General features: G+C 33.9%; 1 protein-coding gene across 1 annotated transcript; it reads left to right on the forward strand.

Moving 5' to 3' along the window:
• Nucleotides 1-1243: 1243 nt before the first annotated feature.
• LOC100781421 (putative phospholipid-transporting ATPase 9) lies at nt 1244-9195 on the forward strand. The gene is made up of 11 exons (XM_003531906.5): nt 1244-2685; nt 3295-4652; nt 5198-5308; nt 5407-5683; nt 5773-5861; nt 5935-6043; nt 6569-6781; nt 6882-7007; nt 7111-7209; nt 7296-7487; nt 8148-9195. The coding sequence occupies exons 1-11, from the start codon at nt 2284-2286 to the stop codon at nt 8766-8768; spliced, it is 3597 nt and encodes a 1198-aa protein (XP_003531954.1). The 5' UTR covers nt 1244-2283; the 3' UTR covers nt 8769-9195.
• The last annotated feature ends 14179 nt before the right edge of the window (nt 9196-23374 follow it).

Below are 23374 nucleotides of genomic sequence, written 5' to 3' on the forward strand. Positions count from 1 at the left end.
GATGAAAATTGAAAAAGTTGGACCAAAGATCATTCAAACGTTAATTTTAGTTTTCTTTAGTCTTGCTAAAACTAATTTAAGACACGAGTAGTATTAATAACACATTTTTTTAACACATTTCTCCTAACATACATTATTATTTGTTAAAATTAATTAAAAATTATTAAATGAGAGGGTGATTAAATATGATGTAGAACACATTATCTTTTATAATTTTCAAGAAATTTTAACAAATAATAAAATGCGTTAAAAAATGTGCCAAAAAATATAACTAATATTTTTTCTTTTAAGAGATTATTATCATACTCTCCGTATCAATAAAGTGAATCTTTGAACACATGTTTTAAAAAACAAGTTATCTACTGTAATATCATATATATTATGTTGGTTAATTTTGTTTTATCTTAATGATATCACTAAATTATCGGATTAGTGAACTCATGAGTCCTTTATCCATTGGACTCTTGATTCAATATTTTGTAATAAATCCAGCATAGAAGTCTTATAGCAGAACTTTAGCCCGCCATGACGGCGCATCTCATGCTACTTAACAACACACAAATCAAGTCAAAAACTCTAAGAAACCTCTTCCATTCCATGTTCCTCGCAACCACATAGCATGTCTCTTCATTTTTTTCAGCTCATCACAGTATAATAATTATTATTATTATACACATTTTTTCTTCAAAAAAAATCATGCACGTCATTTCTCTCTCTAGATTCTCTGTTTGCTTCTAAAATTAGAAAAACCACACCGGTTTGTGCTTCAATTAGGTAAGTCAATTTTGGCTTAAAACAAAGAAATTAAAAATTAAGAAAAAAACACGGAAAGCCCCCATTCCGCTTTCTGTCTTATAGTTACACGTTATTTTGGCTTTGGTGTCGGGATTTCGATTTGATTCCACATTATTGTTATCACATTACCAAAAAAACATTATTGCTATAAAAATGTTTTATTTTATTTTAAAACAAATAGTTAAATTCATTTCATTAGTGTAATATGCTGGTAAATTACTCCTTTAAAGATAAAAAATATAAATTTAATATTTAAATGTGAAAAAAATATATCAATTTAGTTGCATATTTTGTCATACATGCATTTAAAAATTAAATTTAAATTTTTTAAAGACTAATTTGTTAAAGCCTTTGAATTTCGCTATTTACCCTTGATTTTATTTTTTCATTAATTTGTCATGAAGTTTGTTACGACTTATGAGAAATATAAGGAGAAATGGAGAAATGAGAGTGAGCGAAAGAGACACTTCTACTACTCATCCACTTCACCACCATTGACATGACAAACACACAACACAAGCTTCATTCATAGCTTTCCCGCGAAATTCAAGAGAGTGAAAGAGAAAGAGGGTGTGCTTGTGCACGTTCGTTTTCCGTGGAAATCTGTGTTAACTCGTTTTGGCGTTTTTGTTTATTATATCTATATCTGCAAAAAAATTAAAAAAAATATAAGCCAATTTGAATTAGTCATGGTCATGCTGGGAAAGGGAAATGCTTGTCTCTTTCAGAGTCCAAATGCGAGATCTAATTATTGAAGTCTCCGTTCAAAGCTTCTTCTTCTTCTTCTTCTCCTCTGTTCAAATCTGCAGTTTTTCTTTATTATTATTATTATTATTATTATTATTATTATACCTTTTTCTTAGCTATTCTCTTTGCCACTCCAATAATTTCTCTGGTGTGTTTTCATTGTAGATTTCACATTGGTTGTTCACCACCCTGTGCAAATTGCAGGCCAGGTTTTGCTGTGGATTGTGTCTATCGTTTGTTTTGTCTCAACCTGTGTCATCATTTTCTTCATAATAACTCTCCAAGTTCGTCTTTTATTTTATTTTTTTTTTGAAAAAAAGAAAATTCTCTCTCTCAATTATTAGTTATTTTATTTTATTTTATTACTATTTGGGTTAGTTTTCTTTGTTGCTCATGACTTATTAAATTACTGGGTTTTTGAGCTTCTTCTTGTGGGAGGAGAACCTTTCTGGGGTTTAGTATCCGTTTCTTGCTTTATTTTGTTATTTAAGTTTTACTTGGTACTTGTGCTCATGAGTTACCAAGTTTAGGATTACTGTTTTGCACTTGAATTTGATGAGCTCCTTAGAAAGGTGTTCTAGTGAGATGAGCCTTTCTTTGAGATTTGGGGTTGGGAAAAATTGCCATTTTGACTTCTAGTTTTGGCAGTGGCAGTGAAGGGTTGCTCCTAGGAAGAGCAATTTCTGTGTCTTGATGATGTTGTGTTAAATTTTGTTTATCAGTGGGATAAAGGATAGAGAAATGAGTGGTGGAAGGAGGAGGAAGCTGCTTTTAAGCAAGATCTACTCATTTGCATGCTGTAAGGCATCTTTTGAGGGAGATCATCATTATTCACAGATTGGAGGAAAAGGTTATTCCAGAGTGGTGTTCTGCAATGAGCCATATACTTTTGTTGAGGATGGTGTTAAGAATTTTGCAGACAATTCTGTGAGATCTACAAAATACACTCTTGCCACTTTCTTTCCCAAATCATTGTTTGAACAGTTTAGGAGAGTGGCAAACTTCTATTTTTTGGTCACTGGCATCTTGGCCTTCACAAAACTTGCTCCATACACTGCTGTCACTGCTATCCTTCCACTGATTATTGTTATTGGGGCCACCATGGTGAAAGAAGGTATTGAAGACTGGCACCGGAAAAAACAGGTGCTATATTTTCTGCTTACCTATTTGTCCTGTTTTGAGTTTCTTCTTATAATAATGCCATTTTTCTTAACCTTTTTGCCCTTGTGTTTAGTTTCTTGGTAATATTTGGAAGGGATGGAATGCACTTACTAAGTTGTTTGTTCGTACAATTTCTAGTTTTTGCTAAAGGATTTGAATCCTCTAAATTTATAGTTTAAATTGGAAGTGATAATAAGTTAATAACCTCCATAAAATATTTGAGGAGGTCTGTTCAAACCAACCCAGGTGCTTTCTTGTGATATATCAACTCTAAAGTGTTATTTTTAATCAACGGTTCCAACATTGAACTGTATTCTCTGATGTGTTTGCATATTTGCAAAATAATATCTCCCACTAAGTGCTATAACAATGTTTATCTCTATCAATTTCCTTTTATTCCCCCTAAAATGTATTTCCTTTCTACTCTAATATTTGCTTGGAATTAAAATAATAGACCAAAGTTCTAAAGCAACAATAGTTTAGTGCTGTATATATGATAACCAAAGAGGAGGAAAGGGAAGATAAAGGTTGGTTTTTGTGACAAGTTATGACGTCAGTGTATATAATTTTTCAAGTTGAATACTTCTGCAGGATATTGAGGTGAACAATAGAAGAGTTAAAGTGCATAAAGCTGATGATACTTTTGAATATACTGCATGGAAGAATCTGAGGGTGGGGAATATAGTGAAAGTTGAGAAGGATGAGTTCTTCCCAGCTGACCTCCTGTTACTTTCATCCAGTTATGAGGATGGAGTTTGCTATGTTGAGACCATGAACTTGGATGGTGAGACAAATTTAAAGTTAAAACAAGGGTTAGAGGTAACTTCTTCCTTACAGGAGGATCTCAACTTCCTAAAGTTTAAAGCTACAGTCAAATGTGAAGATCCAAATGCAAATTTGTACTCATTTGTTGGGAGCATGGAGTTTGAAGAGAAAAATTATGCCCTTTCTCATCAGCAACTTCTTCTCCGAGACTCTAAACTTCGTAATACAGACTACATTTTTGGAGCAGTCATTTTCACTGGTCATGACACTAAGGTTATTCAAAATTCTACTGACCCACCTTCAAAAAGAAGCAGAATTGAGAAAAAGATGGACAGAGTCATCTATTTCTTGTTTTGTATTTTATTCCTAATGGCATTTGTTGGATCTATTTTCTTTGGCATTATAACTAAAGATGACTTTCAAAATGGGTTGATGAAAAGATGGTATTTAAGACCAGATGGTTCTACTATTTTCTTTGATCCGAATAGACCAGCTGCTGCTGCTTTATTTCATTGTTTGACAGCCTTAATGTTATATGGGTTCTTTATTCCCATCTCTTTGTATGTGTCAATAGAAATTGTTAAAGTCCTTCAGAGCATTTTCATCAATCAAGATATCCATATGTACTACAAGGAAGCAGACAAACCAGCTCGAGCTCGTACTTCAAACTTGAATGAGGAGCTTGGCCAAGTTGATACATTACTTTCTGATAAGACTGGAACTTTGACCTGCAACTCAATGGAGTTCATTAAATGTTCTATTGCTGGGTTAGCTTATGGCCATGGTGCTACAGAGGTTGAGAAGGCCATGGATAGAAGAAAAGCTTCACCATCAATTTATGAGCATGATATTGAATCAGAAGCAGATAACATTAGGGGTTTGCTCGATAAAAGGGTACTCATTAAAGGTTTTAACTTTGCTGACGAAAGAATAACAAATGGAAATTGGGTTAATGAGCCTCATGCAGATGTTATCCAGAAGTTTTTTCGCCTATTGGCAGTCTGTCATACAGCCATACCCGAAGTGGATGAAGGCACAGGAAATGTCTCATATGAGGCTGAATCCCCAGATGAAGCAGCATTTGTGATTGCAGCAAGAGAACTTGGTTTTGAATTCTACAAAAGGGGTCAGACTAGTTTATCGACATATGAGCTGGATCCAGTTTCTCACAAGAAAGTTGAAAGGTCAGTTGTTTCAAAGTATCAATTGTTTTGTATATGTAGTAACTCTTGAATTTGACTGCTACAGCTACATTTTTCATTGCTTATGGATATGCAAGCTTTAGGATGGATAATCTTTAAGAATGACACCTTAAATTTTATAATGACCTTCATCTGATGTCAGTAAGTACTTTCCAATAAAAAGAGCTTGAAATAGCACCTTTTACTAACAGATGTTGGTCTAGTCATCTGCATATGATCAGTTTACTGTAGCTGCTCATAAAATGTGACTATATTTTTCTTACACCTGTTTTTCCCAAAGTCTTTATATTTTTTTCAAATATCTAAAATGAAAAAGAAAAAACATATAAATTGTGTCCACATCATTTTTTTCTGCATAAACTTTGTACTATTTAATATTTTTGTTTTCACTTTATTGATGCTACCTAATGCTAATATTTCTAAAGTGCTGCATACCCAACTTAGTTATTGCTTATAGCTACTATGTATAAGGATTTCATTCTGCATGCCAATGATACAGATTTTCAGCATCTAGTTTCTTTTTACAGGAAATACAAGCTTCTCAATGTTTTAGAATTCAATAGCTCAAGGAAGCGAATGTCAGTGATAGTGGAAGATGAAGAAGGGAAAATTTTGCTTTTCTGCAAAGGTGCAGACAGGTTTGTGATAAACTTGCCTATAACCTTAAATGGTTTTGAATTCTAACATTGCTTGTGTTTCACCCTATTGACCCACCTTGAGTGATGTTTTCATGCAGCACCATGTTTGAAAGGCTTGCCAAGAATAGGAGGGAGTTTGAAGAGAAAACCATGGAGCATGTGCATGAGTATGCTGATGCGGGTCTGAGAACCCTTATACTGGCCTATCGTGAACTTGATGCAGAAGAATACAAGGAGTTTGATAGTAAATTCTCTAGGGCCAAGAATGTAGTCAGTGCTGATCAGGATATAATGATTGAGGAAGTATCAGATAAGATTGAGAAGAACCTAATTCTTCTTGGTGCCACTGCTGTAGAGGACAAGCTCCAAGATGGGGTGAGTTAGAATAAACATACATGTTTTACTTATAAAGATTTATTCATTGGAGCAGGACTGGAAGTGATGCCTCTTGTATTGTTTGTTAGGTTCCTGAATGCATTGACAAGCTTGCCCAAGCAGGAATTAAAATTTGGGTTTTGACTGGGGATAAAATGGAGACTGCAATCAATATTGGGTATTGAATTCTGATAATTCCTTTTTACTATGGGTATTATTCCATGTTATCTGACATAAATATTCCGTTGCAGTTTTGCTTGTAGTTTGCTTAGACAAGGAATGAAGCAGATTGTAATTCATTTGGATAGTCCAGAAATTCAAGCACTAGAGAAGGATGGAGACAAGATGGCTATTGCCAAGGTAAAATAAACTTCATACTAGTCTTGTTTTTATTTATCATGGTTTAGCTTGCATTTCTAGTAAAATGTTTTAGCAAGCATGCTAGTAAGTTGGTTTTCTTCAACATTGCAATATTCAAGTGACATCCTCTTACGTGTAGTTGATATGTCAGCTCAATCTGCTTTATATTGCTGACCATTTGAACTTATATTTCATTTTATTTTTTTGAACAACAGATTGAGAATGTGATATTAAAAATTTCAGTAACTGCATTAGCATAGCATTTCTCTCTTCTATTTCAGAGGATATAAGAAATGCAATGCATGCCTGTGTACTTTGAGTTGTATGATATTGATTGGTACATTTAAAGCTCTATGCTGTCATAAATTTTCCATCACTCTGTTTCTTTCCATTTATTTTTTCACCTTAAAACTTGCCTTTGCATCATTTCAATTTGTGATTTGCTGGTGGATTAGTGTCATAGTACTGATGCCGTAGATTTGAAAATTTGTTTGCTGATATTCTTTATGCTGATTCATCTTTTAGGCATCAATGCAAAGTGTCCACCTTCAGATATCTGAAGGTGCTGCACAACTCACTGCGTATAGAGGGAGCTCTCATCAGGCATTTGCTCTGATTATTGATGGAAAATCACTTGTTTATGCATTAGAAGATAATATGAAGAACTTGTTTCTGGAGCTTGCGATTCGTTGTGCATCTGTTATTTGCTGTCGCTCATCACCAAAGCAGAAGGCACTGGTATTTTTCAATACATTCTTTGTTTATAATATACTAACTGTGATAATGATTCTGGTTAGCTAAGCTTTCAGTAACGATTTTTCTTGTTCCTCTCTTAAAGGTCGCTAGATTGGTCAAATCTGGAGCTGGGAAAACAACATTAGCTATTGGTGATGGAGCCAACGATGTGGGAATGCTTCAAGAAGCGGATATAGGGGTTGGTATAAGTGGTGTTGAAGGAATGCAGGTGATGGGAAAATTCACAAAATATTCTTTCGTTTTTTATTGATTTTAACTTCCGCATGTGATTTTCTAAACAATATTTCTGTCTTATTCCCCCAATCCCCCAGGCAGTTATGTCTAGTGATATTGCAATTGCACAATTCAGGTATTTGGAACGGTTACTTCTGGTGCATGGACATTGGTGTTACCGGAGGATCTCATCTATGGTATCTACCATGCTTTAAACATTGTAGAGAGTAGTTCTAGAATTTATAGCCAAGCTCTGACATTCAATTAACTTTTTCATTGGCAGATATGCTATTTTTTCTACAAGAATATCACATTTGGTTTTACTCTATTCTTATATGAGGTGTATGCATCGTTCTCTGGACAACCTGCATACAATGACTGGTTTTTGTCTCTCTATAATGTCTTTTTTTCATCACTTCCTGTGATTGCACTTGGAGTATTTGATCAGGATGTATCCGCTCGGTACTGCCTGAAGGTCAGTTTCTTCTAGCCATCTGATATGTGGGTCATCTTTGCTAGTGGGTGTGAAATGAAAATTCACTATTGCTCGTCATTATATCAACTGCACATAGAAGAGAAAAATAAAATAAATACATGAAAAATCTGTGTAGTACTCATCCTTGGTCTTTTAGTCTCCTCATATTTACATCACTTAAGAAGCTCATCTGGACACTGTTGGTTATAGTTGAGCATTGGCTAGTTAATCTTCTGGTAGTTTGTTTTGCTGCATGGAGCCCTGGTTCATATTGAATACTATAAGTATACTTGCTGAGATGAAAGATTGATGTATTATACTATTATCCACTAAAAATAATATACATGGAAGTCAACACAGCAAGTTGTACACCATACTTTTACTTTAATAAAACTTATAGTGTCACAGCTTTGCACTTTATCTGCTATAATTCATCATGAAGCCACTTTGACTTTCCACTGAATGAATGAGTCCAATTTACTAAATTTAATTGATATTGATTAGATTACAATCTAATTCAGTTATAAGGGTGGACATAGTTTTTGGAACACAGCTATCCCCCTTGGTTGTATCTGAAGAAAAATACAGTGAACATTTATTTGATTGACCTGGGATTCCTTTGCTTGCTTCTCTGATGATGATTCATTGTTATTGTGGCAGTTTCCTTTGTTACATCAAGAAGGAGTACAGAATGTTCTTTTCAGCTGGCATCGAATACTCAGTTGGATGCTTAATGGATTTATCAGTGCCATAATAATTTTCTTCTTCTGCACAAAAGCGATGGAGCTCCAGGCCTTCGATGTGGAGGGGAGAACTGCTGGAAAGGATATACTGGGAGCAACAATGTATACTTGTGTAGTTTGGGTTGTAAACTTGCAAGTGGCACTAGCTATAAGTTACTTCACCATGATCCAACATTTTTTCATCTGGGGTTCCATTCTTTTCTGGTATCTTTTTCTCCTGGTATATGGAGCAATGCCTCCACACTTTTCTACAAATGCTTACAAAGTCTTCGTTGAAGCTCTTGCTCCTTCCCCTACCTATTGGATTGTTACATTCTTTGTGGTGATCTCAACCCTTATACCATACTTCTCATACGCAGCAATTCAGATGCGGTTCTTTCCCATGTATCATGAAATAGTGCAATGGATAAGGTATGAAGGGAAGATTAAGGATCCTGAGTTTTGTGCTATGGTGCGGCTGAAATCATTGCAGCCAACAACTGTTGGTTCAACAGCACGCTTAGCTGCTAAGTCTCACCACGCTAGAGACAAATGTTAACCGTAGAGCTGAGATATTTTGACAAATTAACCGTCCAAGCTTTTAGTTTTGTGTATGGCTTCCTGAAAATCTGATTTTTGTCTTTGCCTACGGTCATGGAATTGCTTGCTGGGTCCTCTAAACCAGAAGAATGTTGTCTAAATCCACTTCCATGGTGATTGCATGGTGCAAGGACCAATATTTGGCACTGATGCTGGAAAGAAAAATACAACTGTATATCTGTTTCGGTCAGTTGGTGCTGCAAAGCATTCATTTACTCTTGTATCATAGTAGTTACTAGTTACTGTATAGAGACGCAATAATTCTTTGTAGGATTGGATAGAGCTGCTTGGTGTTGTAGAAAAGAGTTATACTATTACTGAGAAGTTCTTTTTTTTTGTAATCATCTTATAAATCTTAATATAAGGAATAACATCAGCTTCATACCTATAGCTTGAACCATCTTAATTTTTGTTATAATAAAAATTGTGCAGGGAAAGTTATTTGTGGAAAGTCAATCTTGTATCGTAGCGGCCAAACAAAGTTGTGCCAACTATTGAATTTAGAGGGGGAGGCTTGGAGTGAATAGCATCTTTTTAGAGAATTTGGTGTTAGTTGGACCAAGAAAGAAGGGTTGAATAGATTCCTCATCTTTTTTTTTATTTTTCTTGATAGAATCAATTTAAATCTAATTACCATCTAAAACAATCAAGATTTTCCTCAAAATCTTTTATCACAAGGATAATATTGTTAAAGAAAAATAATTGATTCTTGTTCAAAAATAGAGTTTTAATGACTTATTCAATTACAATTGCAAATACCAATTCAATTCAATAATACGACACAAGATAGAGAAAATCAAGATAAAAGGTTTATATTGATTTAGTTATCAACAAAACCTACATTCAGTTTGTTCTAAGAACCCTTGGAACAATCATTATGAAGAAATCACTTTACAAATACTATGTACAAATAAATCTCTATCACAAAAGAAATGCCTTCAAATCCCTCTATGAGACTCTTTTTAATTGATATTTGAAAATATTATCTCGCAAGAGAAAAATAAAAAGATGATTATTTATAATAAAAATAATTATAACTGCTATAATCGATTATCAAAACATGATAATCGATTATTTCGTTCAGATACCCCTTGTAGTCTTTTGAAAGCGTAAATGACTGAAGAAATTGAAGTCTTTGAAATGTGAATAAAGATATTGTAGTCTTTTGAAAGCGTAAATGACTGAAGACATTGAAATCTTTGAAATGTGAATGAAGACATTGTAGTCTTTTGAAAACGTAAATGACTAAAGACATTGAAGTCTTTGAAATGTAAATGAAGACATTGTAGTCTTTTGAAAGCGTAAATGACTAAAGACATTGAAGTCTTTGAAATGTAAATGAAGGCATTGTAGTCTTTTGAAAGCATAAATGACTGAAGACATTGAAGTCTTTGAAATGTAAATGAAGACATTGTAGTCTTTTGAAAGCGTTATTGACTGAAGACATTGAAATCTTTGAAATGTAAATGAAAACATTGTAGTCTTTTGAAAGCGTAAATGACTGAAGACATTTAAGTCTTTGAAATGTAAATGAAGACATTGTAGTCTTTTGAAAACATAAATGACTGAAGACATTGAAGTCTTTGAAATGTAAATAAAGACATTATAGTCTTTTAAAAGCGTAAATGACTAAAGACATTGAAGTTTTTGGAATGTAAATGAAGACATTATAGTCTTTTGAAAGCATAAATGACTGAAGACATCGAAGTCTTTGAAATATAAATGATGGAGGACTTTCCCTATGAAAGCATAAAGACAGAGGACTTTGAGTCCTATGAAAGATAAAGGCGAGGACTTTGAGTCCTATGAAAGATAAAGGCGAAGACTTTGAGTCCTATGAAAGATAAAGGCGAGGACTTTAGGTCCTGTGAAAAATAAAAGTGAGGACTTTGAGTCCTATGAAAGATAAAAGAGGACTTTGAGTCCTATGAAAGATAAAAGTGAGGACTTTAGGTCCTGTGAAAGATAAAGACGAGGATTTTGAGTCCTATGAAAGATAAAAGCAAGGACGTTGAGTCCTATGAAACAAGCCAATAGGGACTAGTACCAAAGGGCTCAACCTTATGAGAATGCAAGAGGTTGATTCTTTTAGAGGGCCTCTCATCCTGAAATTAAAAGATAAGACATTAGATTTGGGAAATTGGTATATAAAGAGAAATCTATGCACTTATAGCCTAATATGAACATGATTTTTGGGATGCAAATGCATGCAACCTTCATCTTGAAATGCTAGTAATGCAAAAGGTTTTGAATCATGAAAATTGTGTAATTCTCATGACATTCTTTCCTATTTTTGTGATTTTGATTTTTGATTTTTTTTGTTTTTTTTTTTCTTTTTGTGGAAAACACAGATTTACTGTCTCTTTATGAAAGACGTGATAACTCATGAGACCTCGTCCTATCTTTTTGCAAATCTCTTCGGGGACTCCCTCAGAGTGTATGTTTTGTTTGATTTAGTCACTTGACAATTTTTGGAGTGACGGCAATGGAGCTGTTTGAAATTTAATCAATCAACCGAAATATTGATCCTAGGGTTTTCCCCTTTCTTTTAAAAAACTTCGATTATTCTACACAACAAGAAAAACATAAGACTTTGGGATTGATCGTGCGCCCCATTGAAGGATGATAATGGATTATCACACTTTGGTATGTGACCAAGTGAAACTTTCCCGATTTAAGATCGTAGAGTGATGCCAAGGGTCTGTCAATCCCGCTGAAACTTGATGAAATGGGTTGATCCCGAAAGAATTTATATAACAAAGGCCACCCTTGGATTCAAAAGGAATCCTAAGGAGTCTGCATGAGCGACTAACATCAAATATACCCTATAATTTTCTTTGGGCATCTTCCACGAGCTCCTGGTCGAATGAGTTTTCTTCTCAAATGTGCAAGTCTGAAACCTTGAGGATTCTTTTTTTTAATATATTTTTTTTTTCAACAATCACAAGCGTGTGCGGGTTTCATTCCAGAATCCCAACTTAAAAGCAAAATTAGTCATTCATTGATCCACATGGGCTTTATTAGGCTTGTAACATGGTCAGGGGTAAGAGGGCTATGAAAGAAAGGATTAGAGAGGCTCAAAGAGTGTTTGAGAGTTATATTGAGTAGGAACCTTGAGAGTCTTGCCTGTACTTTGGTTCCTTTCAACTCTTGGGTTGGGCTTTACTCCTTTTGTCTTATACATTAATCCTTATTGCACTTTTGTGCCTTCCTTGAAAAATTGGGAGATCTTTTGTCTCTCTTTTTCTTCACTCGCCTTTGGCAGATTTTATTTTGTTTTTCCTTTCATTGCTGCCCAACCTCATGCATGTGTTGTTTGCATTACTCTTCCCGCTGGTTTAGCGGTGGTTCTTACTCAGGGTTCCTATTTTGTTTCTGTTTTTTTTTTTTTTTGTGTTGTGTTTAGAAAACAAATATGCTTTGGCTCAGAGGGGGTAGCAAGGGATAAATTAGTGTTTGGGATGTTGAAACACGGCCATGTGTCATTTCAAATCTTGACTAGATACATTTGTAGTTTGGATTTTGGGACCAAACCCCTGATAAACACGCTCCTGATTTTTTCTTCTTATTATTATTTTTTATTAACCCTAACTTTTGCTTAGGCCGCCCTTTCAGGTTTTCAACCTACCAGGTGAAAACTTCTCATCTGCCCCTAGGTTTGTTTAAGGCTCATGCATGGTGCCTCTCATTGCCCTAGTGTAGGGCTCTGAGGTATCTATTGTTGTCTTTTGTCATGACCTTGTAGCAAGGAAAAATCAAAGAAACTGTGTAGGTTCTCGAAAATGAATTTTCAAGGATGAAAAATATTTAAAGGATTTTCAATTGATAGATTAAGCCGAATGACTCTTATTCTTGACAACTCACTTTTCTCTCAAAAAGAAAATTTTTTAAGAATGAGGTCACATGAATGTTTGTACTTCTTATTTTGATTTGAAACACAGTCAATCAAACACTTTTTCCTTCTTTTTTACTTTACTTGTCGTTTACGACACCCCCACCAAACGTATATAACGTGAAATTTCTGATTGAACAGACTTGGAAATCAACTCAGGAGCACAGGTCACTTGAGCAAACAAACCAATGACTTACATTCACATTCTAGTGAAAGTTAAATAAGCAAAGATGTAATTGTGAGAGAATGAGAGACAAGGACATCAAATGTATCCATATTATTAGCATTGTGACTGTTGTTTATAGTAATGGCATAAACTTGAAAATCCTAATGAGTCATTGGAAACATCTAACAACAACCTTCAAATTGTCCCACGCATAGTGTCGCTTGACAATGTCAAAATTTACAAGCAATTGTCCTTCTCAAATTTTAGCCAGCCTACATCAATTAAACTTTGCACCTTATGTTTTAGGGTCATACACTGCTCAATAGAATGCCTCGGACCTCCTGCATGATAAGCACATGTTACATTCGAGTTGTATCCTCTGGAAAATGGAGGTTGAGGAATCTTTGTTGGGATTATGGCTACCATTGCATTATTGAGTAGATATGGGAGTAAGTTAGCATACGACACCAGAATTAGGGTGAATTCTACAGGTAATGAGTCGCTATATGTCACAACCTACCCTACGACGAGAGTGCGGGTGAAAATCCAAAGAAGTGTCTTCTCATGAGGAAAACGCGTGGGAGTCGCCACCAACGTTTATTCGAGGAAAACATTAAAAAAACCAAAAAGAGGTATGCGGGTTTTGGAAATGAGGATTCGGGAGTTGTTTACGTATGGGGAAGGTATTAGCACCCTACGCGTCTGTCACAAGGGACGACAGCCTTTAATTGAGTGTGTGTAACGTGACTTCAAAATTATTTTCTTTTCCCTTTTTATATTTTTATTTTTTTTGGGGTCAATAAGGGTGTTGCCCCTGCTCCTACGTATCCTTAGGTGCAATGAGGAATTCAGACTTACACAGTTGTTTAAGTCCAAATGTTTGTGTGTTAAATTGATTTTATGTTTTTGAAAAATTTATTTTAATTGCGAACAAAATGTCGTTTAAGGCATTGGACCTTGAAACGATGTTTTAAATTTGAAAAGCGGAGAAAATTGTTAAGACGTTGGACCTTGAAACGATCTTTTAAATTTTGAAAAGTGGAGAGAATCGTTAAGGCGTTAGACCTTGAAACGATCTTTTAAATTTAAAAAGCGGAGAGAATCGTTAAGGCGTTGGACCTTGAAATGATCTTAAGTGATATTTGATAAAAAGAAATTAGTTATGAGTTGGTTTTATCTTGGTTTTGTTTATTAACTTTCAATCTCTTTAAAGACAACTTTACAACATTCGTGATTCGTTAAGATTGAACTTTAAAAAGAAAAACGAGATCACCGATGATAGATGGAGAAGATGGATGTGCACATAATAACAAGAAGGACCCCTAAGGGTACATAGATCACATTCAAATCTTAAAAACAAAACTAACTGACGGTCGCACGAAGAACATTGAACAAGGAACGATGTAGGGAATGATCGCGGTCGCGATTCGATAGCGCCTCAACCTCGTTTTCTCTTCTTCTTTCTCTCTTCTCTCAATTCCCTCACCTTCTGAACCTTGGAACCTCCCCTCAGCCTCCCTAGCACGCCTATTTATAGGAAAATGGGCACTTGGGGCAAAAGCAGCTCGCCCAGGCGAGTTGAAACTTAGTTTTGAAGCAATGAGCTCGCCCAAGCGAGTTGGTTTCTTCATCATGAAGTTATTTGGTGGCCCAAGCGAGCTAGAGGCTGGCCTGGGTGAGCTAGGGTTTAGGAAAACCAAGGAAAATCCCTTTTGCCCTTCTTTTTTGGTATTTTTCACATTCTTGATCAAAACACTGAATGATCCTCTGTTTTGCATTGTAACTGGCATTCAACACTGTAAGCTGACTAGCAAGGATCAAAAGATCAAGGAACGATAGTCCCCAGACGAAATTAGGGTATGACAATTACTGAAACCTTGCAATTGATTATCTCGATGGGAATAACTTTGTTTTAACAAAATCAAAGCTTTAGCCAAGGTTGTAACATGTTGCAATTGATTACAAAAATTATGTAATCAATTATACTATGTCTTGAGTTCATAAAAACTTGGTGATCTTATCATCCCCTATCACTTATGATACCAATCCAAGGATGATAACATATAGAATAACCCAAGTACTCACATGCCTAAATAAAAAATAATCAATACAAATGTCACATCTATAAAAACATGTTTGGCATTGTAAAATGCTATAAACCAAAATCCTAAGACTGACTCTTCAATCTATATCTGGAGATTTTTTTTTTTGGTAGAATGCAGTTCATAAGTTTTGCATATCATCTGGATATTATTCCTTACAAACTTGGAGATTTTTTTATATATATATTCTCATAAAAATTTTGAATAACATTTAAAGGTATAAGTGTTACACCTACCCTTTTGTCATTTCTTTATTGTGAATCTTCCATTTGAATTACTAAAGGTAAGAATTATTATCTATTATAAAGTAGAAGATTGCTTTCATGTGTTTTGACTGAGCATTGAAAATGTGTGATTCGAAAAAAGAGATAATCAAGTATCGTGTACCGTTTGTACCATTGTCAACAAAAAGAGAAAGAATTGTGTCATGTGAGAAAGAAAGTTTGACAACAAAATATTCTCAAGGATTTGAATGTGATTGTTGGATAAGTGTAATATTTATGTATCATACTAAAGTCACACAAAATTCTTTGAAATTCATCTTACAAAGTAATCCATCAAAATTTATTTATTTTTTAATACTAAAGACTTTTTGTACGTTGTAAAAAGTCTTAATTGAGTACCATCAAATTTTGACACCCTTTTTCAAAAACTTTTGATAATCTTGTTTGAATATCACAAAATTGATTATATTATTTAATCATCTTAGATTAAATACCACAATTTTTTATCATTACAAAAGAGTCTTTTAAAAACCTTTAAAGTCCTTTGCATATCATCTATGTGTATACGTTCTTGATAGACTTAGTGGAGATATTTTCTTGCTATGATTTATAATAAGTGATACAACTTCTTAGATATTAACATCTATAAACATAAAAATACGTTTTGGAATGTGATATATGTATAAGAATATGACCTTATTCAAGTTACAAACTTGTAAGGTGAAAATTATCAAATTTTCATGAGCATACTTAAGCCTTATCTCTATAGTCAATGAAAAATTATACCCACCCCATGAGACCACAAATTAAGGTGGCCCAAGGGCATTCGTAATTAAGACGACTTTCAACACAACTCAAATTATAAGATGATATCCTAAGTCTATCCTACCTGGTGATTGTTGATGGACCTATCAAGTTACCTATTATCAGGTTGTTATTAGACCACCCACAAATGTTCAGTTCCATAAACTTCAAGCTCGAGACATCCAATTCTTGGTGTAAGAGAGCGGTGTGTTGGAGGTTCTATATTGACAAGTGATATGACCAAAAGTAAAATATACAAATGAGGCAATTCAAATCTTGTGTTAACTTAAGGAGTTTAGGTAGGTCCAAAATGAAAGTTCTAAGAATATCAAACTCACACTTCTAAACAAGAAACTATCTAAAACGATAATTAGGGAGACCAACGCGGTCCCTAAAAAAGCATTCCCTAACAAGAGTTGAGATAGTGTCCCACCATAAGAAACCAACATTTAGAATACCATAATTTACAAGCTTATCAACGCAAAAATTGCCTTCACGATAAATATGACAAATGATAAAACCCAACATGTTGGTGTGACACCCTCTACCCCACACATATATGTACTAATAATAAAAGAAATAAAAAATCAGAATTAATTAAAAGTTTTTAAAACAAATTTAAATAAAAACATTTCAAAAGGGTAAAAAGGCTCACGTTCACTTCACTATTACCAAATAAAACTTGTCAGAAACATTTTTGGCTCAAAACATCATGTAATTAAACAAAACTCATGCCTCAATGTCACATCCTATCAGAGCATTGGGTCTCGACGTCCTTCAATACAAGGTTCCTTAAAACAATTCACCTAATCATCTGCTCTCATAAACACAAAGTTTGAGGTCATCATAGGATCTAAACACAAATAACACACATGGAGTGAGTTATCACATTCCTAACTAATAGAGAGAAACAAGACGACATGCAGATATACATATCATATAAACAAAATACAACTTACTTAAACATAACTCATGTCATTCCACCACTTTGTCGCGTAACATCACATCACAACACAACACGTCTCATTCATTTTCAAGTCATTCACGTACTCAAGAATCAAAACACAATATCACTAAATCAATCAATATCGATCAATACACAAGCATTATGCAACAGATGCACTAAGACTCAATCTTATATGCAATATGGTACCATGTCAATGAAAAACCTTGTTGGTTGCCTAAGAGTACATGATAAGACAAGTCACACACTAGTAAGTTAGGTTACTCTCACTAGGTAAAATCATAGGGAGATCAGTCAAGATCACGTTGTTTTGCGAGAATGCTTCAACCATCTAGGATTGACACATGCTTAAAGGAGCACTCAAACCAGGCGTATTTACCCCCAAGGTCTAGACTCCAAAGAGTCCGTCAAGGCCTCTCCCTCCTGATTCAGGTCCAATCCAGAAAACATTTTAGCATACAGACTCTATCTATGAATTGCACAAAACACAAAACTCCTCAATTGTTTTCAAAATAATTTTATCTCATCGCGCTTGTGATTAAACTCGTCGGGTCCCCATAGTGGTTCCCATCACAATACTCGTCGCGCATTAACTTGTTACCCTTAAAGGGTCTTATAGTCGTGTAATTGTACGATTCATAGCTCACAACTCAATGCACACAACATCTCAATGCACACATATATTACAAGTTAATACATACTTAATTTATCACATATACTCGGTCTCAACCACAATTGTATAATCCCAAAGTAACATGCTATCACACCTCATGAATCATATACACTTTACCTATGAAGTATGCAATTTACACAACTACTCAATTGTTTTCAAAATCATTTTAACTTATCGCGCCTCAAACTAATTCAACTCGTTGGGTTCCCACAGTGGGTCCCATTACAAAACTCGTCATGCAAAAACTCGTCACCCTTAAAGGGTCTTACAATTGTGTGATTGCACAGTTCATAGCTCACAACTCAAAACATACATCTCAATACACATGTATCTTACCATTCATCACAGGTTCAATTTGTCTCTTACTCACAATTTTAATCACATTTTCATGATCTCAATATAACAATTTATCAAGCTAATTTAATAAATTTTGTCCAAAATACAAACAATTTATACAACAAAAAAAAGAAGCTTATCACAACATGAGGAGTAAAACCCCTCAAATAATTTCATATAATCATATCAAAATCAAGGAATCAAAATCATAGGCCTAAAACACAAAAACATAAGAGAACTCAATTTTATCAACCAATTTGCATCAGGACATCAATTGGTCAGTCAAACACAACAATATCGTAAGTATAATCGTAAAGGAAGAAATATAATTCAATAAACATCCCAAAATAAACCTCAATTTAATTCTCTAAGGATCCCTTCACATGTTCATTCTAACTCCAATTGGGATAAAATCATCCTTTACCTCTAAGCGGGCTCACGTGTGTAATCCGGCAGTGATAGTGGTATCTTTAACAGTTTCTTAAGATTCCTCAAGCTTTTTTCCAGTTGGCTCTGTTAGGGTTTCCAAGCATTAGAGAGAAGGAGAAGAGATTGTAGCCTCCATTTCACTGTCAACGTGTGAGACTAATTTCTTTCTGCAAGAACATTATTTTGCAAATCCCAACTGTGAGACTATGAGGAAATCATTTACGAAGGTGGTGTCCAAATTTCAAGAAGATCCAATGGTTAATGAGTCCAAGATTGTACTTTTATTGGGACAGGTTTGAGTGTATGTAGGAAAAGAGAAAGCTCAATGCAAGGGGCATTTCTTTCACAATAGATATTATATTGAAAATCCCAATGGTCGATGTGTGCAGAAATAAGTTCTAAACCTTTTTTTCAAATTTCTTGACAATCCAACGGTTAACGAGTCTATGATTGTCATTTTGCTAAGACAGGTTTGAGTGTATGCGGGAAAAAGTGAGAGTTTTGGGAGGGGAGAAGAGAAAAAGAATTTGAGAGGAACAGAAAGCGTAGAGATGTATCGTGAGTCTGAAAACTAACCTAATATATATCTAGGATAGTCTCAACTTATTATTTACTCTATTTATTTATTTATTTGTTTTATAAAAAAAACTCTATTTTATTTCCTATCAAATGAATAAATAAAATATCTTTTTTTATTTTCTTTCAAACCATTATTTTAATTAATAAATATATTTCTCTTTATTTATTTAATTATAAAAACCTCATCATTTTTCTAAAACTCTATTTATTTTTAAATAAGAAATCCTTTTTAATTTATTTTACGAAAAATAGGGTGTTACAGTTAACACGATCACATCAATTCAACCAACTATTGCGAACTTTCCAAGGACCTAAATCAAAGTTTATGAAACGTGTTAGCAACAAAAGTGGAATCACATTCAATCTAGACCTTCCACCACCCCTTATAGGTCGTTTTAATGGCTAACACGACTTCCAGTTCAGCCAAAGTGAATGAAGATACGCCTACGTGATAGGAGAAACACCCCAAGATGCTACCCATACTATCTCTAAAAATAGCCCCACAAGTAGTTAGACCCATAATCCCCTTTGCAACTCATCTGAGTTACACTTTATCCAACCGCTAAAAAAAGGATGCTACATGATTTTCATTTTTATTAAGTATAAATATGCTCAATTCATAAGGTGATGATGCCTATAAAAGTTTCTCCAATATTTTGGTCTTGATGTGATTTTTGGTAAATTGTTCATCCCCATGAGTTAAATACAAATCTCTTTATTTCCTAAAAAATGTTTAGCCCAAAACTTTGATTTTATATATGATATCAATGCTCAAAATAAAATTTAAACTTACTTTGTTAAAATAAAATCTTCAATAATTTATATAAGTAAAATAATAAATAAGAAATAAATAATACTTGTAAAAATTATTTTGGAGAAAAGTTTCATTTTTATTACATACTTCTTCATGAAAAGATGACACATGTAAGAGTTTTCTTGGTTGAAGTTTCATTTTTATTAGGAATATATCACGTGATGACATTTGTAAAAAAAGTTTATGTAGGATGGAGTTCAATCTTTATTAAGTATATCAGGTGATGACACATAAAAACTTCCTTGGGAGAAGTGTCATTTCTTTCATTTTCATTAGGCATAGATTCATTATGTGATGACACTTGTAAAAGTTTTCATGGGTGAAATTCAATTTTTATTAAGCATAAATATGCCCAATTCATATGGTGATGACACCGGTAAAAGTTTCCCCAATATTTTAGATCTTATTTTTTGATAAATTGTGGCAAATTTACTTCAGAGGGCTTGTTTTAGAAACATTTTACCAAAGAGGGTTTCTTTTCAAACTTATTACAGACGGGGTTTGTTATGGACGTGGATGCCGCCATTGTTGCCGGCGGGAAAGCTTGTACCGCCATTGACAACTGCGGGAACAAGGATCCCGCCATTGGCAACTGCGGGACTCAGCCTAAACCGCCAGTACGAACGGCGGGACAGGCTGAGTAGGAGAGAGAGAGGTTGTACCGCTGATAGGGCTGGCGGGACGAGGAGAGATGGAGCCATGCCGCCATTCCTCCTGACGGGACATGCCAACGTGGCAGTCCCGCCACTGCCTCCTGCGGAACACCTTGACGGGACGTGACTTTCAGGCTTGCAGTGATGAGAAGATAGGTAGGTGCAGGTTCTGAAAAGCCTATTGCATGTTCTGAAAAGCCTATTGCATGAACGTTAAAAAATTTTGAACGTTGAGTAAGTTTTCAGCTATAAAAAAAATTGGTTGAAGTTCATTGTTTACGCTTACATTTCTCTTTAGCTGTGTTCTATTTCTCTTTGTTTCTTCTTCTGTGTGTGAGAGCTTACTGTGCTTGCGTGTGCTCGTGGTTGAAATTTCTTTGGTGCTTGTTGTTGTGCTTCCATTTCAAGTGTGCCCTTACTCTTATTTTCACATAAATTCCTGGTAAGTATTTTTTAAGTAAATCTGTTAATATATATTATAAGTTTAAGTTAGTTCTTATTAAGAAATATTCTAAGTTAGTTAGTATGTAAATAGTAGGTTAGTTATTATTATCAAAAGTTCTAAGTTTAAATTAAGAAATATTCTAAGTTAGTTAGTATGTAAATAGTAGGTTAGTTATTATTATGAAAAGTTCTAAGTTTAAATTAGTTAGTATTCGTAGGTATTTTTTTTTGAAAATAATATTTGGCTGAAAATTTTATTTGGTTATTGTATATATTTGGCTGAAAATAAAATTTTGCAGAAATAATATTTGGTTGAAAATTTTATTTAGTTATTGTATATATTTGGTTGAAAATAATATTTGGCTGAAAATTTTATTTGGTTATTGTATATATTTGGCTGAAAATAAAATTTTGCAGAAATAATATTTGGTTGAAAATTTTATTTAGTTATTGTATATATTTGGTTGAAAATAATATTTGGCTAAAATTGAAAATAATATTTGGCTGAAATTATTATTTGGTTATTGAAAATATTATATATTTGTTTAGTTAGTATAAAAATATTACGTGTATATATATATATATTTAGTTGTTGTATATATTATTAAATTTTATATATGTGATATTAGCTTTTGTAGTATTAGGTATATATTTAGACGGATGATACTTTAGCCTAATAAATATATATACATGCATGATATTTAGGATGACACAGGTAATATTAGATTTTTTATTATTAGGCACAAGTTAATATTAACTTTAGGTATATATTTGTAAATTATAGACACACGGAAATTTTTAGTTTTTGTAATATTAAATATTTGACACTTAAATAAATAATTGTAATATTAGACACTTGACACACGTAAATTTATCTTTTTAGTATTATAATTTTGTATTTTAAATAAATGAGCTGATAATTTAATATTATTTGAGTTAATTATTTTTAGTTAGAATGCTATATATATTATTTGTTAGTTTTAATTTGTAGGTTAATATCATTTGTTATAGAAAATTTACGTGATTAAATATATGATACATTGTACATTATTATTATTTTTGTATAATAAATAATTAGTTAGTCTATATTTTATTCAATTATTTATTAATTAATTGTAGAAAAAAAATAGTAATAAATTAAAGATTGCTTCACATGTATTTTAATTTATGTATAGAATATATTAAAAATTGGCCAGTTTGATTTTTTACAAATTTATTGTTATATATTTAAAGTTTACTAATAAATTAAAGTTTTCTTCACATGTATAATATTTTATTTTGTAGTAGCAATGGCATCTTCATCATCATCTTCATCACATATCAACATTAAGTCTGGCCCCATCGATACTGATGTATTATGGATGCAACCTAAGCATGTTTCAGAACATGTTTGGAATGGGGAAGAAGAAAGGAAATTACATATCAGACGCGCTGTCCCCAAGTATCAAGGGGAAGAACAAATTCCAGAGCAAATTTTTCCTTTTCTTCAACAATCTGGTTTCGGGTGGATTATCAAAATGGGATACTTAAAAATAAATGCCTCACTAATTAGTGCTCTAATAGAAAGATGGAGGCCAGAAACACATACGTTTCACATGAGATGCGAAGAGTGTACTATCACTCTACAAGACGTCTCTGTGTTGTTAGGTATAAGTGTGGATGGTTTACCATTAATCGGTCCAACAAATCTTGATTGGGCTGATTTATGTGAGGAATTATTGGGAGTCAGACCACAAGAAGGTGAAATTAAAGGTAGTGTGGTTAAATTAAGTTGGCTGGCTCACCATTTTGATCAAATAAATAATGATGACGACGAAGAACAAGTACGAAGGTTTGCCCGTGCATGGATACTGAGATTTATTGGAGGTGTCTTGTTCGTTGACAAAACCAATAACAGAGTTTCGGTAAGGTACCTTCAATTTTTACGTGACTTTGAAGAATGTGGCAGATATGCATGGGGAGCTGCCGTACTTGGTTTTCTATATAGAGAGATGTGCAGTGCCACCGATTATAAAACTAAATCAATCGGAGGTATGTGCATCTTACTACAATTGTGGGCATGGGAACGATGTCCAACCTTGGCTCCAAAGAGGACTCCTTCCCAAATAGAAAATACACCACTAGGGCACAGGTGAGTCATTTTTAACAGCGTCTTTCATTTCAATAGAATAAATGGTTTTAGGGTATATTAAATTTTATTCTTTGTAGGTGGCTGCGACGTGGAAACCAACATATCGGCAATGATGATGTGAAAGTTTTTCGTCGCAAGTTGGATATTATGAAACGTCATGAGGTAAGAAGCATGCTATTGTATTTGTAAAATAAAAAATTATATGTCTTATTTTACTACAATGTTCACAACTATGTTGTTATATGCAGTTTGTGTGGGAGCCTTACCCATCAACCGTTATATCATTGTTGCCTCCCGTTTGTTTAGTCGGAAGTATCGCGTGGTACGCGGTGGTGCCACTAATTTGTTTCCAAG

Source organism: Glycine max, chromosome 8 (genome assembly GCF_000004515.6).
Source record: "Glycine max cultivar Williams 82 chromosome 8, Glycine_max_v4.0, whole genome shotgun sequence".
NCBI classification, from domain to species: domain Eukaryota; kingdom Viridiplantae; phylum Streptophyta; class Magnoliopsida; order Fabales; family Fabaceae; genus Glycine; species Glycine max.

What these genes read in the sequence shown, in the direction of transcription:
- LOC100781421 (XM_003531906.5), top strand. Translation starts at nt 2,284, where the DNA reads ATGAGTGGTGGAAGGAGGAGGAAGCTGCTTTTAAGCAAGATCTACTCA. An exon ending in ACTGGCACCGGAAAAAACAG is followed by an intron (nt 2,686 to 3,294) that starts GTGCTATATTTT and finishes ATACTTCTGCAG; the next exon opens with GATATTGAGGTGAACAATAG. An exon ending in CCGCTCGGTACTGCCTGAAG is followed by an intron (nt 7,488 to 8,147) that starts GTCAGTTTCTTC and finishes TTATTGTGGCAG; the next exon opens with TTTCCTTTGTTACATCAAGA.